The 24,207-nt window shown below is 44.2% G+C and overlaps 4 protein-coding genes across 7 annotated transcripts; all 4 read left to right on the top strand.

Moving 5' to 3' along the window:
• Nucleotides 1-7,996: 7,996 nt before the first annotated feature.
• On the top strand, nucleotides 7,997-8,431 carry RB195_023029 (uncharacterized protein; the record flags this gene model as incomplete). Its single annotated transcript, XM_064210324.1, has 1 exon — nucleotides 7,997-8,431. The coding sequence occupies one exon, from the start codon at nucleotides 7,997-7,999 to the stop codon at nucleotides 8,429-8,431; it is 435 nt and encodes a 144-aa protein (XP_064066205.1).
• Nucleotides 8,432-9,432: 1,001 nt separating this feature from the next.
• RB195_023030 (uncharacterized protein) lies at nucleotides 9,433-9,822 on the top strand (the record flags this gene model as incomplete). Of its 2 annotated transcripts, none has more annotated exons than XM_064210326.1 (1): nucleotides 9,433-9,822. In XM_064210326.1, the coding sequence occupies one exon, from the start codon at nucleotides 9,433-9,435 to the stop codon at nucleotides 9,820-9,822; it is 390 nt and encodes a 129-aa protein (XP_064066206.1). The 2 variants fall into 2 exon arrangements, with proteins under 2 accessions (XP_064066206.1, XP_064066207.1); XM_064210325.1 differs by having other exon boundaries at nucleotides 9,493-9,822.
• An 11,091-nt stretch (nucleotides 9,823-20,913) lies between these two features.
• On the top strand, nucleotides 20,914-21,348 carry RB195_023031 (uncharacterized protein; the record flags this gene model as incomplete). Its single annotated transcript, XM_064210327.1, has 1 exon — nucleotides 20,914-21,348. The coding sequence occupies one exon, from the start codon at nucleotides 20,914-20,916 to the stop codon at nucleotides 21,346-21,348; it is 435 nt and encodes a 144-aa protein (XP_064066208.1).
• Nucleotides 21,349-21,701: 353 nt separating this feature from the next.
• RB195_023032 (uncharacterized protein) lies at nucleotides 21,702-22,975 on the top strand (the record flags this gene model as incomplete). 3 transcript variants are annotated; one of them, XM_064210328.1, is made up of 2 exons in its annotated part: nucleotides 21,702-22,193; nucleotides 22,340-22,975. In XM_064210328.1, 2 exons carry the CDS (start codon nucleotides 21,702-21,704, stop codon nucleotides 22,973-22,975), a joined length of 1,128 nt encoding a protein of 375 aa, XP_064066209.1. The 3 variants fall into 3 exon arrangements, with proteins under 3 accessions (XP_064066209.1, XP_064066210.1, XP_064066211.1); XM_064210329.1 differs by lacking the exon at nucleotides 22,340-22,975 and having other exon boundaries at nucleotides 21,702-22,331; XM_064210330.1 differs by lacking the exon at nucleotides 21,702-22,193 and having other exon boundaries at nucleotides 22,355-22,975.
• Nucleotides 22,976-24,207: the final 1,232 nt, after the last annotated feature.

Here is a 24,207-nt window from a genome sequence, read left to right on the forward strand (position 1 = left end):
CAAAAGGAGGAAGAGATTTCAGCATTTCTGCGACAATTCCATTTCCTTTTCATTTTGCCGCTGTACTGTCTTAGTAGAGCGAAGGCTTTTTGCATTCGTATTCTCCCATGCTCACTCAAACTCCTCCGCTCTTGATATCCTCGCGTTCGAGCGATCTTGTTGCAGTTAACGACGCAACTTCCTTCGCAGACACTTCTTCTTCTGAAATCACCAGTATTGCCGGCGGCACATAATCAGAGTGAGCTACATGACGCAAAAAACTACCCACAACTTTCCACCAGTTAATCCAAATGAGAAATATTTTTTAAATTCAATACTCAGAAAATTCTATGTAAGTTCTCACACATCACATACAGAATGACCGCCTTTAGCTTCAATACAAGCATCCAATCTCTTCAACCCCGCTGGATAATATTATTGCCCTCACACATCAGATTGTTGTTCAAGTTCCATTCTTGCGTTCGCTTCGATTCCGACAATAACCACCTGACGGCTGGATATCCTAGACATCAGGTTGTGGGCTGTGGCGATGTGCTAGACGACAGCACCTTTTAGCAATATAAAGGAATCTTGCTCTATATACCGGACCAGGCTATATAGCTCGTACTTTCCCAATGCGTACTCAAATGCCTGATCGCATTTGGTGAAAGCAGGGCTATCAAGGTGGGTGCAGGTAGCAATCAGACTTTATACGCGGCCCCGGAAATAGAAAGTGCTGGATGAAAATAGTGAGTGTAAGAAAATTCTAAGCGTGTCTAGGACGTAATACTCAACCTAGACACGAGAAGAAGAAGACGCGAAAAGCTATCCAGTAATGCAGTGAAAATCCTATGCCATAAACAAAACAGGTTATGAAAACTGTGAGGATAATGAAATGAGACAAAAAATCTATTGAGGATTATAACCATCACGTTGTCGGACAAGTTACTACGTACTTTTTCTGTTTTTTAAAGATCATTTACTCAAACAAAGAAGAAAGATCATATATTCCCCGTCTTGTTCGATAAACTTTTTCCATTTTTCAATGAGCTTCAAAGTTCGTCGTTCATAGAAGAATCTGTGTTAGTCGTCGAAAAACTGAATAAAGTGCTGAATTACTGCCTCAGCTCAACTAAGTGCTGTACTACGCAAAGAGTTTCGAAAAGAAGAAAATAATCGGAAATCTTATGGCACAGGAACAGGCGAGTATTATGGGGATGGCAACACGTAAAACCAAGCTCCAATATTTTGTGACGGGTGATCAAACTTACGTGTGGTCTCGCGTTGTGGTGATGGAATGGAATACAACTCTTTTACGATTAACGAGTTCTGGACGTTTCTAGATAATGAATTCCTTCAACCTGTTCAACTGCCGACAGTATATATAAGATTTGATAATTTGGCTCCTTGCTCAAAAAAAAATTGGACACAATTAAAACCCAGAGAGCATAACTTTCTTCTAATAAGTGTCTGTTTCGATGTCGTTCGGGACAAACCATTGCGTCAGGACCAAGATCGTTTGCCTACCACATTCTTGTAAATAATCCACTTTTGATCACCAGTCATCAGTCGTTTTGAAAAAAAGTAGTTTTCTGAACGTTTGATAAGAATAGCGCGAATGTTTCATGCGCCATCAAATTAACTTTTTTGAGTTCATGAAAAAGAGAATGTCGAGTTTGCTAACGTATCCTGGTTTCTTCAGGTAGTCGTGAAAGCTTGAATGATGGACGTCTAATGTTTCTACAATCTCTCGTGTCATGTAACGTGGGTTCAGCTCGGGTGATCTTCTTGAGTGAGGAGCGTAGTTGGGGTCGAAATCACCAGCAAGGAATTTCCTGAACCATCATTGGCACTAACATCTTGCAGAGCGATGTCGTCGTACTCCATACGCAGCTTTAAGCAGCTTTACACGAGCTTGATGAGGGGTCCTTCTCCTTACCGAAATAAACAGTAGAAAATAGCGAAAATGCAGAGTTTGGTCTTTCATATTTATTTTGTTGTAAAATCTCCAAAACTGAACCAACCAAATCACTTGATTTTTTTCTACATAACTAAGACTGTCAGCTAATTTCAAAACAAAAACTATGAATGACTCTAGTAGTTCTATAAAGCTAGCATTATATAAAATGCGTCATGACCTTTCAATCTAATATTTAAAAGTACGATTCCTTCAAGTGATGTAGACTTGCTTGACTCGAGTTAATCTGCGGGCGGGTGTTACTGCCTAACACGGCTAACTGTGTCTTCGCAGGGATGTGTCGCCTTTGAATATATTTTCTCTTTTCTCCTTTTTATCTTTTTTTATTCATTGGGATTAGATTTTTATTGGGATGGGAATAGACAACTACCATGCTATTCTAGAGCTTTGAGTTTAGTTTGGCAAGAGTGCTAGTCCTTCGTATTTCGTTCTTTGAAGCATGTTTTAATAGTCAGTGCTTTAACCTCTGCACGTTATCAACCCATTAAACTCGTTTAACGGGTTGAAGCTGAATACCTGTTTGCAGAAGTGTTACAAATATGACTGCAATGCGAGAGCTATTGATTTGCTAGCTGATATGATTTGCTGCCATGAATATCTTCAATTTGCTCACGCTTTCAGGAGTTGCACAACTCTGAGATACCTGATTTTCTCGCATAAATACATTGCTATCATGAGCGCCATGGTTGGAATCATACACTGAACTATTTCCTACTTGTTGTATTCTTTTCGCCTGTTTATTGGCTTTTCACTATCCGAATACTATATTTTTTGTGTCTATTTTTTTTTGTTTTGCAACGTATTCATGTAGTTAGTGTTCTTTTGCCACGTAGTTGAATGTAATAAATAAACGTATAAATATCTATACCTAAACGGATAAACCTGGGTATACCCATACCCAGGTTTATCCGTTTAGGTATAGATATTTATACGTTTATTTATTACATTCAACTACGTGCCAAAAGAACACTATACCTGGGTCAAGCGTGTAGTTTGGACACGATCCTCCCAAGAACGACTTTCCTCTCCCTTCCTCCTCTCTCTTTCACTAATATAGTCGCTCATGTAGCAGCTAAACACCCTTAAAAAATTAATTGAGAAACCCATAAGTAAATATGAACAAAAATAAAATAACATAGTGAACGGTAGGCAAAATAAATACAGGTGAATAAAAATAAGTTCACAGCTTTTGCGCGCGATTTGAAGGTGATTTAGCGGCGCCATATAACTTGTGCACTTATAATACGGAAATTAAATTGCAAAAACCAGTCCAGCACACCACCAAAGTCCATTCCTTGTCAAATGCGAGTGGACACAGGATCATTTCACAACAAAAAGAAATAATTACCTTGCGTCGCAAGGGTCGACTTTTCTAATGTTTAAAGAGCAACGCAAATGAAAGATGACAACACTCAATCTTCAGCTCGATTACGTTCTGATACGGAATGCCTTTTGCCTAATGTTCGAAGATCAGGAGCTGTCTAGAACGATCTGACCATCGTCCAGTCCCTCTTAGCTTAAATGAGTATTTCCGAAGAAAGAGTAGATGTTTTTCATCTTAACCGAAGATTGATATAAGATTGATATTGATAGAAGAGAAAGAGAAGAAAGAAGAGGGAGGCGGAAAAATTCCGTCAATATGTGATTATTAATAATTGAGTACGGACCAAGAAGGAACATTCCATAGCCGACTTTTAATTTTGTGTACTCAAAATGCTGCTGCAAAAACTGTCCCAGTCCTAATGGGGAGAAAGAAGTTTGATTGACAGAGAAAACGAAATTAAATGCTGAAAAGCAGGGATTTGTTTGGGATTTATGATTACAAAGAACGTCCGCAGAATATGGATCGATGAAATTATATCCGACTTCTGCAAACACTATGTTTATACAGTGTCATCATTCCCTTTTACGAAAAGATATCCGTCAACGAACCCACGAGAGAGTGAACGAGATTTCCAACATACAAGGTTTTGCAGTGACTCAGAAACATCGTTAGGGCACTTTTTTTGGTGAATACGATGCCTTTCGTCTTCGTTTGATCTATGATTGACTAGCTGTCCATTGTCATGAGAGTATGTGTAGCAGTGGTAGATATGCGTCTAACTCGAAAGCGCAGATTGCCTGATTGCCTTTACGGACTTTGATAACGCTCTTGACGGTCTTCGCCGGGGTTTTCTAACTTGGTGCGTACCGAAAGAATGCAAGGGGACTTCATTCGTCTCGTTGACAACGTGAATCAAAGAGTAATTGATGCGATTCGAACACTACATAAATGCTTCGGAAATCAGCGTGAAACCGGCGAGTGCAGAGGGATCCTTCCTGTTTCCTTCCCGTCGGCATCATAAAAAGCCAGCCAAACAGTTCCACTGAAATCCTGGTAACGCCATTAGAACATGCCTTACTCGGTGGCGATACCAAGCCGAACTACATTGGGGTAAGCGCTTGAATAGTACCTTGGTAAAGCCAAAACGAGAAACTTAGCGATGAAGTGGATATGGTGTACCGCCGGAAAGCGTGTGAAACATCCCACACCACTTGGGGTTGATAGACACTTCACGCGACGTCACGTCGTCAGAGTTTGGAGCAATAACGAATGGACTGACTCCATGTGACCGTTCACTGAAGATAGAACAGAATGACCTCAGCTTTACTCAAGCACTACACACCTCGGCAGGAGTGCGGACAACCGTGTTATGTCACAATCTCACGCGTAGCCCCGTAGAACTGTGTTAGGCCGCTTTCATAGTTTTGCTGTGTCGCAATGTGGTGAAGGATATGCACAGTGCGAGCATGCGAGCTTTCTGCTATAGACGAAAAGGTCTCCATAACATTCTTATCGAGTCCTTTTGTGTGATCACGCGGCAACGGATACCAGTCACCATTCGCTGCTGCGCGTCAAATAAAACGCGTCGAGTTCGTCAGTCTTGTGCTACCATCTCGCAAAGCCGCAATTGAAGAAAACTATGGAGATGACTTGAAAACAGAGTATCACAAATTCGACGGCGTTGGTGTTCTCCGTGAGCAAGTAGGGGTAAAGGTGTTGTTCAGAACTTTTAGAGTGTTCACGCTCTATTCAGTTGAGCAATCCAAGAAACAGCGTGAGAAACAGGCTTGATTGCACTATCTCCCTTACGGTGTAACTTGTTGTTCGTGTAATTCAATATAACACAGGCAATTCTGTCGACGTACCACGTCCGCAATCCGACTAATATAACTGAAAAAAGCAACGGAAGATACCCACTTGTAGAGTCACAGACGTGTTGCAGACTGTCATCGCACCACAACCCGTAATAAGTTACTTCGTTGGCACAAGCGTAGCTAAGGTTGTTTCCTTTTCTTGATTATTAGAGGGAATTGAGGGCATTCACCCTCACATTCAAACACTACATCGTTTCATCTATCTGAGATCTGAACGTCTTTAATTTCGTGATAGGTCATTTAGCTTTTCCGCACTCACGAACGCCGATTTGTACAGTTCGCTTCAGTATCCTTCATCACATGGTGCACTACTACGCGAGGAAACTAAGTACGAGAAGAGACTTCACTTTTTAAAGTTTTTTTCCTATTACTTGCTAGACTTCCCTTCAATTACCTTTGCGAATAGGTTATTTTGCATCTGATGACTTGTGGGCTTAGAAAGCATCAGTTGAGTAGTACGAAGAGCTTAGCGATATCTCCACACTTACAAAATTGGAGTGAAGATCCTGTGAAACTGATTGTACGTTCAAAAATCACTGCTCGACTAGAAAAACTAACGAAGAAAGACCAACATGTAGTAACAACACATTGGTAGTATGCGCACTTCTCACTCTTTCATGTTCAAATTTTGTTGAAGTTTTCTTGCTTAAGAAATTACAAATTATAAATCTTCATTAATCAGTGATTATGATAATTAAGGGTTGTGAGTTTGTTGTAAGATAGAGTTGTAACCGGAAAAATGTTCCTTCTGACTAAAAACACAGGGTGAGCTTAGAGTTCTCATCCAAGCCGGTAGAAATTTCCACAAAGAGGAATTTCGGGAGCACATAACTTAAGACGACTTTATTCAATTAAGAGGCCGATGAGTAGAAGAGCAATAACCGCTTTTCTGGGACTACTATAGCATTCCCAATCGATAATTTCGATGCTCCTTTCAGGAACATATTGCTGAGAGCCACCGATATTGATTTGTGCATGTGATTTAAAAATAAGCATAATCAACTCACCTAGCGGAAACATGACGGGTGAAAGGACAGCGAAATAATATGTCATCGCCTCGGATCGCCTCCTCATACTTTCCATGAAGAAGAGGAAGAAAGCCGTGAGTATAATAATGATGTCAGAGCATGCCAAGGCGCACAAATACCTAATTCAAACGTAGAATAGTAGACTATAATCACTGATAAATTTGGAATGCAAGTGACTTACATATTTAGGCTGGAAATCATTTCCTTTCTCGAGTATATGAATGCTGACAAGCCGTTGCCCAGGATACCAAAAAAACCGATGCTGGGGAGAAGAAAGCTAATGACTATCTTAACAGAAGACGTTTTCCAGGTACTCGCACAAAAACCTCCAGTTAAGAGCAATTTAAAGCAAAACATTAGCGATTGCAAACAATAAATATCCACATACTCATGGCACTTCCCAGTCTTCACAGTATAAACATCTTCCCTTTTTTTTGAAACCTGTAAGCTTTTTGATTCTAAATTCACAACACCACAATCCTGAGCAGATATAGCACAAGTCACTTGTGGTCTGGGCATTTCCAGCAGATAATAACTCCATCCACATACTATTCTTCCACCTGTAACTTCGTTAGGGGAAGGACTATAGCTTGTATTCCTGCATAGCCTATTAGTGTTTCTTTCCATAGAACTTGACACTGAAGCTGGAATACGCTTCGATGCATTTCATTTTGATAACCTATTTCAGAAACCTCTCCCAAGATAAATGTGTTCTTAGACGGCAGCGAACGAAGCTACAAGCAAGAATGTAATCTATGTACTTTTCTCTTTGAAGATGCGCACATTGAACGTAACCATAACGAATAAAAAGGTAAAGTGTCTAGCGTTAATCAAACCCATCCGTTGGTCCGCTTGGATGCGCCACCCCCTTTCACTTTCATTCAATGCAGAATCGTTTGGGAAATTCTAGTGCGTGTCTAGGCTATCCAAGATCTTGCGAGGCTAGCCGACGTACTAATTCAGTGCGTTCATTCTTTCAGACAAGTCGGATTCCAGTTTATTGACTCCGGAGGGATGAAAGGCTTGGTTGGTATTAGAGCGGTTCCACACCATCGATCGATCTTAAAGGTACAGCGGAAACCCTTTCACACTGGTTACACACAACCTAACCGATCATTCAAGAAAAGTGAAAGATGAAATTAATTCCTGCAATTGAGCAAAAGATTTGCGGTCCGTTTGCGCGAAATGAAGATCTCACAGTCACTGGAACTTAACTTGTGCAAAAAAAGCTTCTTTCTTATAGCTTCTTACACCTAAACGTTAAAGTTCAGCGTACTTTGGGAGTCCTAATAGATCACACTTTCAACTATTAGGGTGTTCGGAAAGTATCTGTCGAAATACGACAAAATTTCAAAACAACACAACTTTTTAACAACATTTTGTTATTCGACGAAATAATCTCAATCAACATCGACAACCTTTTGCCAACGTCTCACAAGATAACGGATTCCTTTGGTGCAGAACTCCAGCGACTTTGAGGCGAAGAAAGCCCGAAAGTTATTTTCGAGGTGGTCACGATCATCGTAGCGCTTCTCTTCCAGGTGATGCTGAAGCGATAGGAAGAGGTGGTAGTCGCTCGGGACCGTGTCCGCGCTGTACGGTGGGTGCGGTAGAACTTCCCATCCGAGCTCCAGAATTTTCTGGGAAGTCTTCTTCGTGATGTTGGGGCGCGCGTTATCGTGCAGCAGGTGAACGTTGTGGACCTTGGGGTCTCATTGCGGATCAGTCTTCGCAGTTGAGCGCAGTAGACCTCGTGTTGTCCGGCAGCAGTTCGAAACGGTAGATTCCATGAACTCCCCAGCAGACGCTCAGCATGACCTTCTTCTCATGGATTTCACCTTTCACGAAAAGATCCGGCATTTCATCGCCAGCGCACCTCGCACGTTTGTGGTTGACGTGGTTAGGTGTGGTTGACGTAAAGGACCTATTTTTCATCTCCAGTAACAATAGTGTCCAGCCAGTCGAATCTGCGGCTTCTGGAGAACGGCTGAGTGCAGATGTACAGGCGTCTTTGGCGGTTGCCGTCGCTCAATGCATGTGGGAGCCACTGATCAAGCTTTTCACTATTCCGAGATTGCAGTCCATTGCTCACGTGGAAAGCGAACAGCCAAAACTGGCAGCAAGACACCGCACACCTTCATATGGATGCTGCTCCGCCAGATTCTTCAATTTCTCGAACGATATTGCACTCGGTCGACCAGAGCGAAGCTCATCTTTGAGTTTCTTGTTTCCGGCTTTGAAGCGCTGAAACCAGGCGCGCACAGACCGCTCGGAAGGGACTTAAGAGTGGGCTTCAGCAGGGTGGTCAGATTCAAACTCGTAAAGGAGTATGCGTCGAATATGGGTGAAATGTTTGGCCATTATAGGATGAAATAGGCAAGGAAGAGAGAGCCAGATATGTTATGTGCATACAAGCGGTAGTGTCCTTATATAATATATATATATATATATATATATAAAACTGGAACTTCCAGAACATCTCAAGAAATCTGCATTACTGCGAAATTTCCGGCAGATACCCAATACTTTGAAGTTGGTATTCAGAAAATCTGCAATCTCCCAACCACTATGCAGAGGCCTGGAAGTAGTTCACGAACATCGCAATGAAAAAGCGCAACTCCTCTTCCCCTAACAATTTAACACAGTTTAAGTATCAGGAATACCGAAGGGCCTCGGCCCGTGCGGGTCTCGCAAACACGAATTACAAAATGTCTTGTGCGCCGCTACAAGATACAAAATTTCCGCGAATCTCTCAGAAAATTGCCACCAGAAGCTAGTGGAGGATACCATGTTCCAACACTGAGACATCCTTCTTCTGAAAGGATTTAAGTCAATTAGTCGATCATATTTTTATATATCGTGTGGAATAGTGGCCCTGAGCGCTCCTACCAGGGTCAAGCGTGGTGATGGGACAAAACCCTCTCGAATCTTCTTCTTCTCTCCTCTCCTCCTTTCTTCTCTTCTCTTCTCTTCTCTTCTCTTCTCTTCTCTTCTCTTCTCTTCTCTTCTCTTCTCTTCACTTCTCTTCTCTTCTCTTTACTTCTCTTCTCTTCACTTCACTTCACTTCTCTTCTCTTCTCTTCTCTTCACTTCTCTTCACTTCTCTTCTCTTCTCTTCACTTCTCTTCACTTCACTTCACTTCTCTTCTCTGTTCTTCCAGCGCTCTGCTGCGCAGAGGAGACGTGGGAGACACCGCTGCCACGTCTAGGAAGCCACTTACTATCCACATAGCCCTTGAGAGATGTCTCATGAAGTTTAACCGGCGCACACAACACCTAGCCGGTCTTCGCAGCTCCGATTTAGGAGGAATGCCCCGTCTTCGCGACCCAGCGGAATATGCATCGAAAGCAAGACATGGATGGGTCGGTCACATCATGAGAAGAATGGACGATAGATGGACTAAAAGAACGCTAGAGTGGATCGCAAGAGATGCTAAACGCCATCGAGGGAGACCGCCAACGAGGTGGGGTGACACGGATGGACCAGCTGAGAGCTCAGCTAGATACAGCTCAAGGACCTCATCAACGTCACTCACGAAACTTGAGAACATCTTGGATGACAATGGCGAGGGAACGAAGAGAGTGGTAGAGATGCTGGGGCCCGCACGTCCAGTGAAGACGGACCATCTAAGTATCTAAGTATGCCATATTATGCTATGCTATATTTTGTCCTGGTTATCATGTTATCCTTCATTCACGTGCCACAGCTCCTCACGACCTCCTTGCTTTGCTCCTCTCTTTACGACCCACCGATGGAAAAATCCCATCACACGCTCGAACTTGGCTCCTGGTGCATCAAGTTTCTTGAACTGGTTTGGAGGAAGGAGTTTCATTCACTGTGGTAGTTGTAAACCACGCCCCGAGGCCTGACTGCTATTGGAGAAGCCCTGCCTCGTAAAATTCCTACTTTTGAGAATGGTGTTGAGCTTCTTTAATTGAAACCATCTCCGAACGTTTCCTAAGGAAATCAAACAGCTCAACTAAGGTAAGCTTTTTACAGAAAGTGACCTCTCCTACTGAGTAAAAGGATAGAGGATAGGAAGTGTTCGGTGTTAATCAATACGCTTGGGTTGCGCCACCACGTTCACTTTAATTCAGAATCGTTTGAGCTTTACGAACATGCAACTGGCCTATACAATGACTCGCGGGGCTAGCCGATGTGTCAGGTCAGTGCTTTTATCCTCCCAGACTAATCTGGTACCAATTTATCGACCCCTAAGGGTTGGAAGAATCGGTGAGTACCAGTCAGATGAGGATTCGAACTTCCAATCGATCGTGCAGGCAGCGGAACTTTTAACCACTACACTACACCCGTTCATCTCCTAATGAATAGTCTATTATTTGCCCAATAAATGATTTCATAGGTCGTTCATAGTGAATCTCAGTACATCCTATCTATGAATTGAGAAGTAGAAGTTATTCTCACTTACAGAGTTGAAAGTCTCGTATTCTTTTGAAACAATACGTGCTTCTCCGTAATCATAGCACCATCCGCATATTGATAAGCCATGACACAAACCACTTGCCACAGTCTCGTTGTTGCATTTCCACGATTCATTCATCTACAAATCTCTCTCCTTGATAGTAATAGCTTATCCTTCATAGCAGGTACAATCATGGCGGGTACATAAAATCATTCACTTCATTATGAACTCATATAATAATACCAGTATCAATGATACAGAATTGTCTAGTGCTTACAATCGGGCTGCTTGACATTCACGAACCTCTAAATTTCGGAAGTACTTATTGGATCCAAGGGAATTTTTCGATATAGGTGAATACTTGTTCTTTCAAAAAAGGTTACTGAACTTTTACAAAATGCTATTCTGTTTCTATCACTCCATTTAGTACACATAATACGAAGTGATTGAAGAGGCCTCGCTTGCTAGGAGATTAGTATGGGGACCGATTTTGTCAAAATTGTATGATATATTAGCAATGGAAAGGACACCTTGTGCTTTCGACCACTTTTCGTGCACACCTTGTATCAGGGTCAAGCGTGGTGATGGGACACGACCTTCTCGGATACGACCTCCTCCTCCCCCCTCCCCCTTGTTCTTCTCCAATGTTCGTGCGGCAGTTCTCGATCGCTGTTAATTCAGTGTATTGGAAATTCCATGTTTTTCGAAAAGTCGAAAATTAGTCGAGGAACAAATTTCGAATGTGAAAATCCGTAGCTGATAGAAGCGAAGAAATACCATTTATTAGAAGACGTAAATTTGCTGAAATGCTGTTGAAATACTGGTATTGAAGTATTTTAATTTTTATTCTATTCTATTTTCACTCTAAAATCTATGAATTAGCTTCAAATTCCGATTAAAGCACATGACGCGAGCAAAAATAGGATAGTCGGATGCATAGGTCGAATCACAGATCGACGGAGAAAAAAAAACGGAAAAAATTAACACTTTGCCCGTGCAATATGACAATGGGGTTGTTAGGTTCGACTCCCGGTTAAGGCAAATTTTTGCAAAAGAGATAGAAATTTGGAAAAACCTCTAAAAAATGAAGAATTTAATTTTACGCAGTATACAACAGTTTAAAAGTATATTCAACAAGATTCAATGACTAAAAAGCCTCAGCTTCTGTGCAAACTGTTAGGTCTGGGAGATCGTGAATAACTTCGTCATGAGAGGACCAAAAGAAAAAAGTTAAGGTGGTTTTTAAGAGAAGAAGGTTACTAATAAAAACGGTCATTTTGCCGTATTTTTCCACCTTTTAATCTTTTTGGAATTTTGATTTGGGACGAAGTTTGAAATTTTCCGACCGACTTTTTTTTGGATTTTTCCATCTAAATTTCGAGAGAACAAGACGTTTTGGAAAGGAGGTTTTGCACGTAGGGGTTTTCATAGACTCTCCAATCGAATATATTAGCGATTTTTTGAAACGGTGTTCTATTTTTTTAGAATGGAAAGAATCGCCAAAGTCTCAATTTTCGCTTACGCGCCAAAATGTGGGTAATTTTCAATAAAGTTTTATAACTCAAAGTAGCTTATAGCGAAGCAAATCATCTTCCAGTATGTTGTAGCCGAGGGTTTTCTCTATTGGATGCTACATCAACCAGTCTCCAGGGCCTCGCCGTTTTTTCAAAAAATTTTGAAGGGACAGAGATGGGGAAGATGCCATTGCTGCCATCAATGTGCATAGAATCTAAGCTTTTTTGGTCACGTAAAATTTAATTCATTCATTCATTTTTTAGAAGTTGTTTCAACTTTCCATCTTTTTTTTCAAAAATTTGCCTCAGTAGGGTTTCCAACCTGCGTGGTTTCATTATTACATGGTCAAAACGAAATGTTGATGCTTCCATTTTACTGCCCTACGTCTGGAACTAAATATGATATTTGTAATTTATGTAATCATTTAATATTATTCCTTGTAATATTTTGTAAGGTACGTAACTATATAATTACTACGTAATATTTTGCGCTGGTTATCATGCTATCCTCAATTCACTACTGGCCACCACACACTCTTTTACAACCCCCTTCTCTTGCAACCCCCTCCCTTTACGACCCGCGCTGGGAACATCCCATCACACGCTCGACCCTGCCTTGTATTAACATCGTGTAGCAAGTAGCACATGGGATTGCTTGTCGAGTGATACAGAGTTTTTGAAAAGTGAGTTAAGTAGCTTTGCTCCAATATATTCTTTGAAAAATAATCAACATAGACATTTTCTTTCTCTTCAAGCGCGTCCAGACTATGGTTGAGAATGAGAGCGGTGCGGGGCTAGAGCGTTATTTCCACATCCACATCTAGGAGACATGCAGAATAATGCTTGAATACACGAAAATCCCACCTCGCACCTATTGATATCTTCAGGGGATAATTACAACCGTTTCTAAAAGGAAATTTCTTTTAAGTATCTCAACACTGTTAGTGCCAAGGATTGAAAAATAGTATAAAGCAGTTGAAACCCTTTACTTGAATTATTTGAAAGTAGTAATGAGAACTTTAAGGATTAGTTTTCCGCTCTTTTGTCGATTTTTAATATTTTTAAAATAAAAAGGTGAGATCTAAACATGTGGTAGAAAGAGAAGAGATGATAAAATTGCGTCAGAAATTGACCGGCTACGCCAGGTCCTAACCGCGTTGAATAAACACTAACAATATTCACAGTGATGGGCAAGAATCTATTTTCTTCTACTCTTCCAAATTGTCTTGACATAGACCAAAATGACTTGTACTACTGTACTGATGAAAATGACACTCTAAAATCGGATCATTTTAACCGCCGCTACTTGAACTGTTTTAGGGTGTGTATCAGTAGACATGAATAAATAGGCCTTTTTTTTTAAGATGCAGCACTGTAACCGTTATGCTAGTATAGGTTTTTTTTTCCAAACATTCTATACACTTCATGTGGAATTCCTCTGGCGCTCTCTCATAGTACTGTGTATCACTAACTCGATTGCTTATCGCCAATCACTTTCCGGTGCCGGCGCACCAATCTGACGTCATCGAACCCGTCTCAGTACTCTTCATTGATTCCTTGCACCGGCGCACTATTTTGACGCCTGTCCCAGTGCCTCCTCAAGTCGGCGCACTAGCCGACGGCACGGGATCCGTCCTAGTACCCTTTGACACCGTGGAACCCGTCCTAGTATTTTCTTGAGGTGCGCACTATGTAATCCAACGCCACGGGACGCGTCCTGCTGCTTTCGAAGCCGTCGCACCAATACAGCAGAACCCTTCTCAGAAAGTCAGTCTCTGCTGACGGTGGTTATCATATTCATGTAGTGTTATGATATCCTTAATGAGCAAATGTCAGAGTAGGCTCAACTCAATAAAAATTGACATAGTACGCAAACAGAAAAACCTGGGTACCTTTAGAAAACGTAATAGCTTATTATTTGCGACTCATTTTGAAATGTTTTTTTCAAAATGTTTCGGTGCTTCGGCTGAGATTTGTATACGGAACATATAACATACACATACACATTCAAATTCCAGAATTTTCTAATTATGGAAGACATATAATTTTAAAATGTCCACAGTAACCCTCACACCCTCAAGGTTTAAGGGCGGCACACAACGAATCTAACGTAGTATGAGTTCTCCAAGAAAAAGGTAGAGATGGGGTTGAGGTTTTTGGATTTTGGATCTCGCCTCTTCCCTAATCGTCGTAAAAAACGGCGAGAAAGACGCGTTGCATCCAGCTGTAGCGGTACGAAAGTTAGTGAGTTCTCCTCGACTGCCTATTCAAATGAAAACATTGAACAGACAGCTTAGGGAATCGGACCGTGTATCAGGTGGCACGTTCTAACGTACCTCGCAAAAACAAACACCGTTCCTTACCGTTACCGTTCCACTGCGTTTTACGGCGATTAGATTGATCCAGAATAGGGTGGCCGACCGAGTTAGAAATGACATGATCTCGTGGAAAGCTTTTCAGAGTGAAGGGGAGTTCTTTGTAACTATATTTACGTTAAATTAGGAAGTCCACTTCTTAGCACCACATATTTTGCGATGTGTGCATACAAAGCAATACAGATATATTCTAAGTGGATGATGTGAGTTCCGATAGTAACTTTGCTTTTTACACCATTGAACATCCTTCGCTGCTAACAGGAATTAGATATGCCTACAGTTTAGTTCATATGCTACTGAATTGTTTTGTTATCATATTACACCACAGATCTTCCTCACTAGAGGGATCTCAGTCGGTTAGTCGCGAGGCTACGTGGTGCATCCCCGGAAGGGGGCCAAAAGCGACCTTGTGCTTATCCAGAGTCGCGAGTGGATTCACGGGATGGACTCCCTGTTCCTGCTGTATCAGGATCGGCGGGTCCAGCGGCGTCAGATAGCTATAATATGGGGTGCTACGGGTCCAGCGGCGTCGGATTGGTGCGCCGCCATCACATACCTATGGAAGGGGCTGCGACGGGTCTAGCGGCGTCGGATTGGTGCGCCGCCATCACATACCTATGGAAGGGGCTGCGACGGGTCCCGCGGCGTCAGATAGCTATAATATGGGGTGTCACGGGACCACCGGCTCCGGATTGGTGCGCCGGCGCTAGATAGCTATAATATGGGGTCCGACGGGTCCAGCGGCGTCAGATAGCTATAAAATGGGGTCCGACGGGTGCAGCGGCGTCGGATTAGTGCGCCGACATCACATACCTATGGAAGGGGCTGCGACGGGTCTCGCGGCGTCGGATTGGTGCGCCGGCATCACATACCTATGGAAGGGGCTGTGACGGGTCCCGCGGCGTCAGATAGCTATAATATGGGGTGGGACGTGTCCACCGGCGTCGGATTGGTGCGCCGGTGCCAGATAGCTATAATATGGGGTGGGACGGGTCCAGCGGCGTCAGATAGCTACGATATGGGGTGGGACGGTTCCACCGGCGTCGGATTGGTGCGCCGGCATCACATACCTATGGAAGGGGCTGTGACGGGTCCCGCGGCGTCAGATAGCTATAATATGGGGTGGGACGTGTCCACCGGCGTCGGATTGGTGCGCCGGTGCCAGATAGCTATAATATGGGGTGGGACGGGTCCAGCGGCGTCAGATAGCTACGATATGGGGTGGGACGGTTCCACCGGCGTCGGATTGGTGCGCCGCCATCACATACCTATGGAAGGGGCTGTGACGGGTCCCGCGGCGTCAGATAGCTATAATATGGGGTGCCGCGGGTCCACCGGCGTCGGATTGGTGCGCCGGCGCTAGATAGCTATAATATGGGGTCCGACAGGTCCAGCGGCGTCAGATAGCTATAATATGGGGTGGGACGTGTCCACCGGCGTCGGATTGGTGCGCCGGTGCCAGATAGCTATAATATAGGGTGGGACGGGTCCGGCGGCGTCAGATAGCTATAATATAGGGTGGGACGGGTCCAGCGGCGTCAGATAGCTATAATATGGGGTGGGACGTGTCCACCGGCGTCGGATTGGTGCGCCGGTGCCAGATAGCTATAATATAGGGTGGGACGGGTCCAGCGGCGTCAGATAGCTATAATATGGGGTGCCGCGGGTCCACCGGCGTCGGATTGGTGCGCCGGTGCCAGATAACTATAATATGGGGTCCGACGGGTCCAGCGGCGCCAGATAGCTATAATATGCGGTCCGACGGGTGCAGCGGCGTCGGATTAGTGCGCCGGCATCACATACCTATGAAAAGGGCTGCGACTGGTCTAGCGGCGTCAGATAGCCATAACATGGGGTCCGACGGGTCCACCGGCGTCGGATAGCTATAATATGGGGAGCCACGGGTCCAGCGGCGTCAGATAGCTATAATGTGGGGTGCGACGGATCCAACGGCGTCGGATTAGTGCGCCGGCATCACATACCTATGAAAGGGGCTGCGACTGGTCTAGCGGCGTCAGATAGCCATAACATGGGGTCCGACGGGTCCACCGGCGTCGGATAGCTATAATATGGGGAGCCACGGGTCCAGCGGCGTCAGATAGCTATAATATGGGGTGGGACGGGTCCACCGGCGTCGGATTGGCGCGCCGCCATCACATACCTATGGAAGGGGCTGCGACGGTTCCACCGGCGTCGGATTAGTGAGCCGGCATCACATAAATTTCGAAGGGGTTGCGACGGGTCCAGCGGCGTCAGATAGCTATAATATGGGGTGGGACGGGTCCACCGGCGTCGGATTGGCGCGCCGCCATCACATACCTATGGAAAGGGCTGCGACGGTTCCACCGGCGTCGGATTAGTGAGCCGGCATCACATAAATTTCGAAGGGGTTGCGACGGGTCCAGCGGCGTCAGATAGCTATAATATGGGGTGCCGCGGGTCCACCGGCGTCGGATTGGTGCGCCGGTGCCAGATAACTATAATATGGGGTCCGACGGGTCCAGCGGCGCCAGATAGCTATAATATGCGGTCCGACGGGTGCAGCGGCGTCGGATTAGTGCGCCGGCATCACATACCTATGAAAGGGGCTGCGACTGGTCTAGCGGCGTCAGATAGCCATAACATGGGGTCCGACGGGTCCACCGGCGTCGGATAGCTATAATATGGGGAGCCACGGGTCCAGCGGCGTCAGATAGCTATAATGTGGGGTGCGACGGATCCAACGGCGTCGGATTGGTGCGCCGGCGCCAGATGGCTATAAAATGGGGTCCGACAGGTCCAGCGGCGCCAGATAGCTGTAATATTGGGATCCACGGGTCCACCGGCGTCGGATTGGTGCGCCGGCGCCACAAATTTCAGAATTTCTAACTCGGGGACATGCAAAAAGAAATAGTGACAGTTATGAAAATCAGATACGAAGCAAAAGATGAGCTGAAGTCGAAGCCAAAGTGAAGTAACACTTTCTATGGCTGTGATGAAGTTCATTTCTTGGAAATGGAAGATGGCTAAAGTGTCATCTCTGACAAAGTCATACCATAGCGAAGATCAAACACAGAATTGAATTTAGTGCTATTTAGTGCTCCCGTTGACCGGTAGAAAACATTTATCCTCCTTTTTAAGGTAGCCATGAATAAAATTTCTTTCTTCAGCAAATTTATAATATATTCGTTTTCGACATATTTTTGAAACTGCATCATGTCAAAGCTGGAAAGACCATGTTTTCGAAAGGGAACATGTGGATGGAAGTTGGGAAAGATAGCTAGATTCTCGGGGTTGGCAGGCAGAGTCGTCACATCGGATAGAAAACCGAACAACTGCAATCCTATGTTACCTCTCCTAAAAGTCAAACAGAATAGTTCAGCTCTGGTCGAAGATGGAACGTTTTGGAAGATGTGAACAAAGGTGCTGAGTCGTACTCCTTAAAGTACTACCGCCTAGACCGCAAAGGGAAATAAGTCGAAATATTATGTTGCAGGTGTATGAAATGATACATTTCTCAGGCGTTCGAGCGTTGAGACATGCCTCATCTGAATTACTGTCGAATTGCACCATAAGAGCTACGACTTCGCGCATTTGCCTGAGGACGGGCTACACTTCGCCAGACTTATGTATCAGAAAGCGCTGAAACGGATCCAATAGTGTCAGGTTCGTGTTTCTGCCTCAGAGGTGGAATACCCACAACGTTATTCTACCCTAGAAAGCAGAGAGATGGGATGTTATTGTCCACGTCGTCAGGTTGATACAGCGGCGTCAGAAGTTTTTGAATTGTGCACCAGCGCAAAACCGAGAACGTCGAGGTGAGAAAGACAGGTCTGTAAGAAGTGAACAGGCGCAATGATGAAAATAAGGCGACGGCAAAGGGTAAAGGATAAAGTGTCTGGCTTTAATCAAACCGCTTGGGATGTGTCACCATGTTCACTACAATTCAAAATTGTTTGAGGTTAACAAACGTGTAGCTGGCCTATACAATTACTTGTGTTGGATAGCCGATGTCTCAAGCTAGTGTCTTTATCCTTCCAGACATGTCTGGAACCAATTTATCGACTCCAGAGGGATGAAAGGAGTAGTGAGTACTGGGGCGGATTTGAACCTCCGATCGATCGTGCAGACAGCGGAACCCACCATTACGCAACGATATCTGTCGGTATCATGAAATAGAGTCACAAAAAACAGATGAGAAGTGTACGAAAAGTTTAGAAAACGTCTCGTAGCTATAGTAGTTACAATAACGTACTTTAATGCGCACGTTCAAACGTTGGCTTCTTTTACTTTTCTCCCTTCGTCTTGTCATACCCTGATTTCAGGAAGAACAGCATACATGGACACAAGTTGCTTAATTGACAGCTGTTTACAGAGACTTTTGTTTTGATCAGTGCGATGGTGATTATCATACCATTCCATGTTAACTATTTGGAGATGAAGGGAAGCGGCTCGCACAATACTTTCAATGGAGGTTTTGAACTGTAGTGCTATTAGAAAAACTTGACCGAGTTTGAATAATAATTTAATGAAGTTTTTTTCAAATGTCCATTTTTTTAGCACGCTTCAAAGCTTCATCGGTACAAACGCTTTTGATAGAGAATCATCGTTTGCAACATCTTTGATTCTGTGCCAGAAATTAGGTATCATTATGGAAGACGACCATTCAAACCACATTTCAAAAACTTTTGAACTTTCACTCTTCATGTGAAGCAAAAACAAGCAGGTAGAATGTGTCCGAAGTTGACCGTGACGTAAGATCTTTATCCTTACTATCTCTATATCAGCGTGAGGACAACATCTAAGAGAAAACCGAGAGTTAATGACAATAATACAATTTTAAACTGTAGCAGTATTGAACGAATATAATGGTAAAACCCTATACACCTCAACCCAACAGAGGTAAAATGAAATTTAAAAAGTAGTCCCTGATTGTGGTACTGATACCCTTAGTAAGAAACCTATGGAATATTTCGTCAATGCTTATATTTCAAGGAAAGAGCACGAAAAACGTTGTTGGGAGAGGGAGACAAGAAAATTTAATTCTGCAAGAGATGTAACTTCTTATGATTTCTTCAACGATGACATCATGCGAAGAACAGACCTTCAATGTCCAGCTGATATTGTCTTGGCACCATCAGGGTGCCCCTTAACTGATCCCGAGATCAACCTATGGATTACGTCTACGCTCTGATAAGTGCAAGCAGATGTGGATCTCTTCGAGACCTTCAACCGTAGAGGGGGTAGACGGGCTGCTGATCGAACTCTGTTAGATGAGCTCTGTTACTTTAACTGTAGGCGTGTGTCTGTCTGCTGAAAAACGATGGCGGCCACGAGAAAGATGTTCAGCAAAGATGCGCTAATGCCTCTCCTGCATTCAACTGCTTAACGAGACGCCTCTGGTCGACTCCTATCATCAACGAAGTTAAGCTGCGAGTCTACCTTTTCGCAATTCGCTCCATCATGATGTACGGATCGGAGGATTGGGCAGCACCTTCTGCGCGTACAGAGGGGCTTGATTGCACGGAAAGTAAACTGTTTAGATTGCTGCTTGGCTACGTTTGGCCTAGTTTATGCTAAAATGAAGATCTTCACGCGGATGTCGATACGGTGTAACAGAGAGCGTCACGGGAAAGGTATCAACATCTTGCATCGCCATTGAAAGTATTTACGGAAATTTGCCTCTGCTTCTTTGGCCACATTGTGAGGAGATCTGTCCAAGTTGTCCTGAGTATGCTTCAAGAGTCAAACCTCAATCCAACGCTCCTTTTAGCGAATCCAGGGACCTGTGCTTAAAAGATCAGACTTTTTTTCCTCAAGACTCGATCAGACAGCAAAATCCAAATAATGAGTTTGGGCGAGTTTGAAGGGCAAATACCTTTGACCAGAAATCTGGAAGATTGGTCTCACACCACTCCAATGTCTTCGTTGCCCCATGGGCTGGCGCCCAATTTTGCCAGGAAGGTCAGTGTCCTCATATAAATATATATCATGCTATATAATAACGGGCTTAGTCTGTCACGTGTGAGTATGTCTGTCTCGTGGGTCGTGTCGTGTGGGTACAAAAAGAAATAATGTAAATAAAAAAGGGATGAAACAGAGTATTCTGGAGAATATCGCTCTGCAGGTATAACATTCTTCTCTGTAGTTATTCTACTCTTTTCAAATGTAGTAATCAATGCGGTAACACAGCCATAGCTCGATGTGTGTTCTAAGGTATCCAGTGGGTTGGCGTGCCTGGATGACAATAATCCCCATTGAGGCTGAAAGAGTTTGTGATAGAAATACGAATGATACAGAATTCTTAGAAATTAGCACCAGGTCATAATTGGCGATTTCAACGCCAAGGTTGGCCCAAGAAGAACGTCGGAGGAACTTCACATCGGGACCCACGGTCTGCAATGGAATGACCAGAGGGAGAGACTCTCCGAGTTCATCATGACGACTAAGACCATCCATGGGAACTCGCAATTCCAAAAGCCCTACTCTCTACGCTGGACGTGGGAGTCACCCGGTGGAGGGTGCCGTAATGAAATAGACCACATCATCGTCAATAAAAGGTTCTGCCTGACGGATGTCGCTGTTGTACCAAAGTTCTGTACGGGATCGGACCATCGCCTTCTCCGAGGAAAATTTTCCTTCACAAGGAGAGCAGAGAAAGCTGCCAAGTTCAGAGAGAGAAATCCCAGGACTGCCATCAACTGGGATCTCTTCGCTACGCTAGCCGGCTTTTGGGAAGATTCCGCAATGGACAACATCGACGAGGAATATGACCGGCTTGTTGAACACCTTCACGACTGCGCGAAGAAGGCTGAGAGTTTTAAAACCACCAAGAGGCGCCTGTCTCTCGAAACTCTTGAGCTGATACGCTAGCGTGGAGCACCACGAACCGCAGGGAACCAAGAACTCACGTCCGAGCTCGCAAGGCCTTGCAGAGAAGCGATAAAGGAAGACCTTTAAGGGAGAAGAGCAGAAGTGCTGGCTGAAGCTGCAGAGGCGGGGAAAAGCATCCGCTATGCCCGTCGAGACTTCGCCAGTCGCAAGACGAGGATGACTGCTCTCCGGAACCCAAAGGGAACAGCCATTGCATCGAGAAGGGGGATGGAGAAAATCATCTACTTCTACTCTGATCTCTTAGACCGCCATGTCCACTTGCTTCCTCACCATCTGAGGGAAGACGGACAAGTCATTCAGAGGTTCTCCCGTTTGAAATACGACATGCTGTCATGTCGGGAGGAAGTCGTACGGCACCCTGTCCTGACAGAATAAGACCAGAACACCTGAAGAACCTTCCGCTAGTACTCATCAACACCTTGGCGAAACTCTTCACACGTTATCTGTCGGAATGCAAGGTTCCTAAACAGTGGAAGACCAGCAAGACCGTGTTGTTGTATAAAAAGGCAGATCCACATGACATCGGCAACTATCGTCCAATCTGCCTACTGTCCGTCATCTACAGGCTCTTTACAAGAGTGATCCTTAATAGGATTGAAAAAGTCTTGGATGAAGGACAGCCATGCGAGCAAGCAGGGTTTCGAAAAGGATTCAGCACGATTGACCACATTCACACTGTTTCGAAACTCATCGAGTTATCACGAGAGTACAAGATACCGCTCCGTCTCACCTTCATCGACTTGAAGAAGGACTTCGACTCAGTTGAGACGGAAGCGGTCGTGGAAGCCTTGGACAACCAAGGCGTCCCTACTCAGTACATAAAGGTACTTCGAGAGTTGTACAGTAGCTTCACGACCAGAACTTCGCCATTCTACAAGAACATCATCATTGACGTGAAGAGGGGGTCCGACAGGGTGACACAATTTCACCCAAAATATTCACAGCCACCCTCGAGAACGTAATGTGAAAGTTGGAATGGGACGACATGGGAGTGAAGGTTGATGGTCGGCAGCTATATCATTTGCGCTCTGCTGATGACATCGTACTGATAACACCTAGCATCAGCCAAACGGAACGAATGCTGACCGAATTCGACGAAACATGTGGATGCATCGGTCTTCAGCTGAATCTGCAAAAGACGATGTTCATGCGGAACGGATGGGCCTCGGATGCCCCATTCACGCTCAACGGAACAAACATATCCGAATGCACCAGCTACGTTTATCTGGGTCGGGAACTGAACATGATGAACGACCTGACCTCCGAGCTGGGCAGGAGGAGACGAGCGGCTTGGGGAGCGTACAAGAGCATCGAGGATGTAGTGAAGAAGACCAGGAACACCCCGCTCCGTACTCACCTCTTCAACACCACCGTACTTCCTGTTTTGACCTATGCTTCGGAAACCTGGGCATTTCGCAAGCAGGAAGAAAACGCAGTGAGCGTCATTGAACGCGCAATTAGGATATTAATGCTTGGAGTATCCCGTTTCACGCAAGTGAGGGACGGGATTCGAAGTTCTCTCCTACGTCAGCGATCGAAGATTAGAGACGCCGCCGCGTTTGCCAAGGAAAGTAAAATAAGGTGGGCCGTTGGACCAGAGCCGTGAGCGACTGGGTTCCCCGCGATCTTAAGCGCACTACAGGAAGACCGCCGACCCGATGATCAGATTTCTTCACGAAGCCCTTCAAAGAAAAATATGATGTTCTTCATGTCCCACGCGAAAGGAGAAACCACTGGGCTACTCTGGCGCGCGATCGGGACAAATGGAAGAATTACTGGCGCCCACCCGACCAGTTCGAAGATCAACGGGAGTCAAGGTGACCAAGGTGATGTAGTTGTGTATGTTGGCTTTGATAAGGCAAGTTAGTTTCTCTCATATGTTAGTGAGAGTAAATAAACTTTTATGTGAACGTATAGTGCCAAATTTGCAAACTAGCATGCTATATAATAACGGAATGGAATGGGAGCTTCAACGTAGTAAAATGGTTTCTATGGTCTCTTCACATATCTATCTCCCAACATGTCTCCTGATGCTGCTAATATCCTTTCTTCAAAAAGGGGAAAAGCACGTGCGAACAGCTGATCAAATACAACACACAGTAGCCAACAGTTTACGCGATCTGACGCAGAACGTCATTCTTGTCACTACGACAGTGATATTCACGTCATTTCATGTTAGCGCATCATTCTTTGCCAACAGTGGAGAACGGAGGAGACTCATACTTCGAATGATGTCTCCAAATTGTGGAGGGTTGAGAGAAACATTGATGTAAAATTAAGCTGGATTGCTCTCTAAATATAGAACTGAGCGTTTAAGGTAAAACCATAAAATCTTTCATCTACGCTTAAATTTTTGGGTAGAAAAATGGATAAATCCTTGATAAAAAAAAGCAATTCTAATTTTCAACATGTCGTTACTGTTATTTCTTATTGAACGGTGAAGGCGAGCGAAGCGAACACCAAAATAAACCTGAAGTCCGGCTTTAGCCGGACGTTCATCTGGTATATTTACATATTTTCATATATTAAAGAAGAAATCGGAAAAAAGATCATAGGACAGGACTGTTCTCTATTGTATTGTGCCGACAGATGGCAAACCTAATTTGTTAGCGATTCACGAGCTGTCAAAAATCGGAGTAAAAAATTTAAAATACCGAAGTTGTATTTTTAGCTGCAAAAAACAGAAAAACTTGTTGAGCTGGAAAACCAAGAGATAACGTCCTCCTACAACAAATAGCATGTTTTGTAAGAAAGCAATTTTTAAGCTGGTAATGGTCGGATGCTCCTGGAGTTGAAACCTGTCACTTTAGTCAAATTTACAAAATCTTCAGAGTCATG

The sequence above is a fragment of the Necator americanus genome, chromosome X (assembly GCF_031761385.1).
Source record: "Necator americanus strain Aroian chromosome X, whole genome shotgun sequence".
NCBI lineage: Eukaryota > Metazoa > Nematoda > Chromadorea > Rhabditida > Ancylostomatidae > Necator > Necator americanus.